Source organism: Onychostruthus taczanowskii, unplaced genomic scaffold, assembly GCF_017590055.1.
Source record: "Onychostruthus taczanowskii isolate IOZ18803 unplaced genomic scaffold, ASM1759005v1 scaffold48, whole genome shotgun sequence".
In the NCBI taxonomy this organism is placed as follows: domain Eukaryota; kingdom Metazoa; phylum Chordata; class Aves; order Passeriformes; family Passeridae; genus Onychostruthus; species Onychostruthus taczanowskii.
Window position 1 is genome coordinate 148749 of NW_024502347.1, and position 6075 is coordinate 154823.

A 6075-nucleotide genomic window follows, 5' to 3' on the forward strand; every position below is an offset into this window, starting at 1 on the left:
CTCATGTCACACTTCTTGCTGATCCCTGTTCCTTCTCCTTTCAGTTATTAGAGACGCAAATGTGGTGCAGCTGGATGTAGACTCTGAAGTCAACCATGTGGTAGGGCCACTAAATCCAAAGGCAATGGACCACAGGGAGCCAGTGTTTATTGGAGGTGTACCAGGTACGTTTTTGGTATCTTTGTGGTATATTGTTCTGAGATTTCAGCCCTGTTTCCAGAGACAGCATTAAGACTAAGTTTTCATCTCAAAAAAAGAACAAAATATGTGAACAAGCTGGTAAAATTCAAAGGCTCAAGAGCTGATCATAAATGGTCTGCCTCAAGTTCTCAAGAAGAGAGATATGCTGCTTCATTGAAATTAAAACATTCACAGCTGCTGGAGGGCAAGGTATGGATTCAGTAGAGAAGTCAGCCAACTACAAACAGAATTTCTTTTTTTTCTATTTTTCCTTCCCATGTTGGCCTGCTGGTTTTAAGAAGTGATTTATTTATTTATGGGATTGGAAGCTTGCTGTCACTGTAACTGGAGTCCCAAGGTTTAGTTGCTGGTAGGCTTCTTTCCTCTTCTTCAAGCAATGGCATCTTTGAACACAAGATAAAACATGGAGATTCTTTTTCATACTAGGGGTTTCTGTTAGACAGATTTCTGCTCCTGTGTATTTGTGACTCACAGACCATCTGTGTAGCATGGACCAAGACTACTACATTTCCTTCCCTTATTCAACAGACAGAGCTACTCTGTTGGGGTTCATACACAAACTGTAATCAACACTACGTGATCCAATTTTTAAGTCAACTCCCGTACATTTCTCAGTGAAAACATGCAGCATTATTTCTCTGAGCCTTGCATGTCAATCATTAACAGCTCTAACTACAAAATTCATTATAATGCTTATCTTGGATTACTGGCTTGAGTGCATGGTGTTCACATCCATCCCACGCTACCAGGAGGTAAAATGAGCCTAAAGGGAATAATAAAATCTATGCACAGATGCCTGCTCACTCTTTAAATCCAAACTGGAATTTTATTAGGACAGAACTCTTCCCAGAGAGGTAATATAAAGGGGTAATTGCAAATGCTGTTCTGCTTCATAATAGAGCCTTCTATTTCTACATTAATTATAGAATACTAAAGCAATGCCATAGATTGGCTCTATAATGCTATTATCAGCCTGGCACAGGAAACTCTTACACAGACCTTCACAACAACATATAAGATACAATACTAAATAATGCCACGCAGATACAGCCAACTGAAGGCAAACTAACAAATCAGACACAGATTACAATACATGTGATGTTAAATTACAAAAACAAATACTAGGGCTCATCTACTCTGTTACTTAAAAGAAAATGTAGTTGTCAAAAATGCAAAATTGTGTCTCTATTGATAATATAGTATCAAGAGTTTCACGTAACTGTAGATAATTAACTGTACTTTAATGGCCTCTAGGACACTGGCAGTAGGCCAAACATTTTAAAAGAAGATTCAGAAGAGCTGCACTTAGTAGCAAAGTTAAAAGGTTCTGCCACCAAACTGATTATTTTGCCCATCATGAGCTCAAAACTTTTATTTATTTAATTTTTTTATCTTCTTTTTCCAGAATCTCTGCTAACATCAAGCCTGACTACACGCAATTCCTTCATTGGCTGCATTCGTAACTTCATGATTGATGAAAAGCCAGTGAGTTTTAGTAAAGCAGCTTTGGTTAGTGGTGCTGTAAGCATTAATACCTGTCCAGCAGCCTGATAGTGCACTGTATCGATTCTGAAAAGCTCCTTAGACCACAGAAAGAAAAACAGAACAAAAGAAACTATGTCCAGCAAGACAAGAAGAATGAAAATATCACAGCACATCTACAGAAAGCAGGAAGGGGGGTCATTCTAATTACACACAAGCAAAAATCACTGAAGAATAAAAGCTGTTGCTTCTGCACTTCTCTTAACATACCACAAGAGTGAGCTTTACCATTTCTTATAGTGTATGTGTGGCCAGTCTGTTATATGAAAATATGAGATTATAAAATAAATTTAAATTATATTAAATATGTTACTTTCAAAATAGATCCTCTACATAATCTCATTCCATATCTTAGTCACCCTTTGTTCCATAGAAAAAGATCTGCTAATGCACATTAAAGAATAAAGCTAGATAATAGATTTACATCACAAACACTGTATAAAGATCTTACTGTATATTTTTAATTTTCCATTCAACTCATTTATATATTCTTCAAATAAAATGGGGGGAAGAGAGTATACTAATTATGTAAGCTTACAAACAATGAAAAATTAAAATTTTTATTCCACTTCTAGACTTAATGGATATGTCCTAGCACAATATGAAGAGAGGACATATATCTTATAAGACGATGCTTTATATATAGACTCATTTACCTAAACTAGGTAATTTTAGAGTAATGCTTGCCTTAGAGACAATTTTAAATTTCAAGTTTTTTCTCTCAATTTTTAAATGCACTTACATACAAACACAGCACTAAATTCACAATCTCATTGTGATCTCATTTGCACTAATGTTACACAAGTAATCATGAAGCGTAGAAAGCAGAATCACAGTCACAGTTTCAGGTGACTCCCTTATTGTACAAAATCATCACTTCCCTGTGAGACTCCTGCAGGACTTCAGTTTATAGCAGTAATCCTCAAACAAGGAACATGTTCCTTCAGAAGACATGCTGCTGCAGAGGAACCAAGAGTGAAACAGGAAGATGTAAACAGAAAGCAAAGGGCTGCAAATCTGAGCTATGTTATAACCATAGAAGGTAGATGGAAGTTAATGGTAGGGTTCAACTCACAGTAGGCTTGCACACCAAATAGACACAAGTCACTTGCAAAACTTAGTCCCTTCAATCATCACCTACAAGGAATCAAAGCCATTTAGCTTTCTTTTCTTTGAAGAATAAAGTAATGCAATAAAGAATAAAGTAACAAAAGTTTTATGGTTGCTGAGCAAATTATTGTTGGAACCAACTCAAAACATGACCAGCTGCAAAGCAGGAAACTATGAAATGCAAAAATAAATGACAACGCCCTAGAGACTGAAAATTAATAAGAATTTATCTGGAAAACACACAAATGAAAAGTGGAATCCAATGATCTTGAAAGCATGGACAGGTGGAAGAACCACCAGAACAAGATACATATGTAAGCACTAATCAGCAGCTTCCCTACTACTCTCAGTAAGGTGATAAAAGGGTTTTGACTGCAGCAGACTTGGCTTACTCTGGATAAAGGAACTGCAGCCTCTGGATACATAGGCACAGGAACTCTCCAGCAGCTGAGACCCCATCACGGACTCTCCATTTGCCTCTAGAGTCCAGTGTTGGGTGGTAAGTGAAGAACACACCCCAGTAGCCACCGGCTCTCCTTTCACCAGCCTTGTCAGCTCTGCTTATACTTTCAGCCCCATTCCTGTTCTGCTTGTCTTCTCCTGAATACATCCCCTTTTCTCTTCCCTGGAGCTCTCAGGCAATATGCTCCAAGGACTGATTCCCTTTCCAACTCCAAGATTACAGACTCCCACTTCACAGGGGAGTGACATATAGACCCTTCTTTTCCTCACTTCAAAGCCCACTGTTCATACTTGAGAAGCAAACAGTAAGAGTATCCCTCTGAAGTCTCTCTGGTTCAGGCATGGATCCCTAAATCCAGTTGCCTTCAAAAGCAATCTTTGTATCAGGCACCAAAACCAGTAGGCTTGCTCACCTTTTTCTTGCTCTCAGCTACTACCTAGAAATGGAACAGAAAATTTAGGGTTCTGCTTCAGTAATTTTTTTTTATTGGTGTTGATGGTGAATGTCCTCAGATCAGTGAGCTGGGTTCCCAGTGGTTACAGAGGCCATGGATGGTGTCAGACCCAAACAGCTGGGAGCAGGGGTAAAAAAGGAAGTCTCTTTCTTCCCAGTGCCAGTGAGTTGTTAGATTGGCTCAAAAAATTCTCATGACATCACAACCTGAGCTAAGCTTCCTCAGGCCCTGGTCTCCAGGACCCTATTGCTGGAGAGAAAAGAATAGCAGATTCCCTGCTTAGATAGGTTGGTTACAAGGATTACTAAAATTCCTTTTGAGTTGCCTGCAGCTGCTCAGCAGAGATAGCCAGGAATAGCAAATGCTTGTGGCCCCTAAGAGCATCAGAGTTTAGTGAATGCTGGTATTAAGTGGAGCTTTGTATGTTAACTGGTACACACATACTCAGAATGTTTTTCTGTCTCACACCTACTTCAAACCAAAGTGTATTTTCTCATATCCACATCCAAACTCTGTGAATAAACAATATTTCTCTTAGCCATATTTGCTGCAATGTGATTTGATTTCGTTCTGTGGATTTACATTTAAGAATGTTTTCTGATTTAATCAGTCCTTTGCATACTTTATATGTGGAAAACTAAAAATACACTAAAACAGTATGTGAATAAAAACCAATTAAAATTCATAAACTGGTACTATTCAATTTACTTCTCTTTACTATATCACCAGCTAATCAACACAGCACTGTTTTGGAGGGTGTCTTCATCAATTTTCCCTTCTAGGCTTCAGAGGTGTGGGTTTTCTGTCTGCAGAACAGGGTTCCCGAAGAAAAACACTATAAACCAGAGGATACTTGCAGACTCAGGAGAGAACAGAAAATAATGTAAATTTCCCTGCCCCCAACATCCACACAGACCTTAAACATTACCATTTCATATGTGCCGAAGAAAGCCAGTCTGTGCTGCATTAAATTGCACATACCTCTGCACTCATTTTAAGGCTGCTGGTGTTTAAGAGAAGGCAACTGCCTAAGCAGAAATCTTCCCAGAATTCAACTTGTCTCTTGTATCTATTTTAAAAATTATACCTTCAAAGTACAAAACCTTTCATCTGTAAAGATTTGGGAAAAACCTTCAAGTTCTGAGCTACATTGTCAGATTGTCCATTTCCATTTTTAACACGAACATAACTATCTAAATTCTGCAGAAAGCCTACAAGAAATCAGCACTGACTCTAAGTAGATTATAACTTTGCTCTGGCACCTTCAAGGTTTTAATAAGTGTTGTTATAGCCATTATCTAAATCAGGGCTGCAACTACACTATTATTGTATCCCCAAATATTCTGAAATTGGACATTTGCATGACTATGTAATAAAGAAACCAATTTCAAGATCAAATGCTCAGAAAACTGTTTCAAAATAGAGGATTTAAATGGGATCTCAGCTCCCTCTATCTCTTATATCTCAAGATGTGTAGAGAATACCCTTCTCCTCAAGAATGGAACAGGGTATGGACAACAGCCTGACCAGAAAAATGAAAGATGAAGTGTTACAAACCTGACAGAAATTTCCCAAAATAAAACAATTCTAAATTTAAAAAGTTAAAAATTCTAAAATCTAAATTAAAATTCAAACAAACAAAAAATATAAAAAAAATAAAAATTACAAACCAACAAACCTTCATATGTGAACTAAGTCATTATATAAGTCAAAAGATAACATTAGTTCAAATTCCAGTGTATTCTCCATACAGCAGCACGTGGCCTAAATAGTCAAATTACTTATAAAAAAGATGCTGAAAGCATAGCACACATATTTATCTTGTGATGCACTTTTGGCTCTTGTTACAGTGTGGGATTTAAGGGTTATTCACAGATTCACTGTGGTCCATGGCAATTCATTTCCACTAAAAAACATAGTAAGTTATTTATACAGTTATTCAATTTGTGTTCCAAAGCTATGGAACACCATTCCTGCATAACACATCAGCAAAATGTTACTGAGAAATTAAGGGTAAGAAACACATATTACCATAAGTCTGTTGATCAAATGATTAACATAGACAAAAGTGTCTCCAAGGGGACATATATGGATTTATGCATTTTATATTATGTAGATGAATGAAGCTTCATCTACAACAAAACAGAAAGTCATGTGTGTGATTATTTCTTTCACAGAGTTGAGCTGACTGTTTCATTAAACATCTGAGTATATGCACCAAGCCAAACTGGCTACTACATATCAACTTCCTGCCCTTGGACCTTCTTTGGCAGCTAAAAAATATCCCCACATGAACATGAATCTC

At 37.3% G+C, this 6075-nt stretch overlaps 1 protein-coding gene across 1 annotated transcript in view; it reads left to right on the forward strand.

Annotated features, from left to right (window-relative positions):
* LAMA4 (laminin subunit alpha 4) overlaps nucleotides 1–4313 on the forward strand; it is a 99266-nt gene extending 94953 nt beyond the window's left edge. Inside the window, exons 37-38 of the mRNA XM_041414872.1 lie at nucleotides 45–164; nucleotides 1607–4313. Of these exons, the coding sequence (XP_041270806.1) occupies nucleotides 45–164; nucleotides 1607–1752 (266 nt within the window). The 3' untranslated portion in view covers nucleotides 1753–4313. The remainder of the gene's footprint in view (nucleotides 1–44; nucleotides 165–1606) is intronic.
* Nucleotides 4314–6075: the final 1762 nt, after the last annotated feature.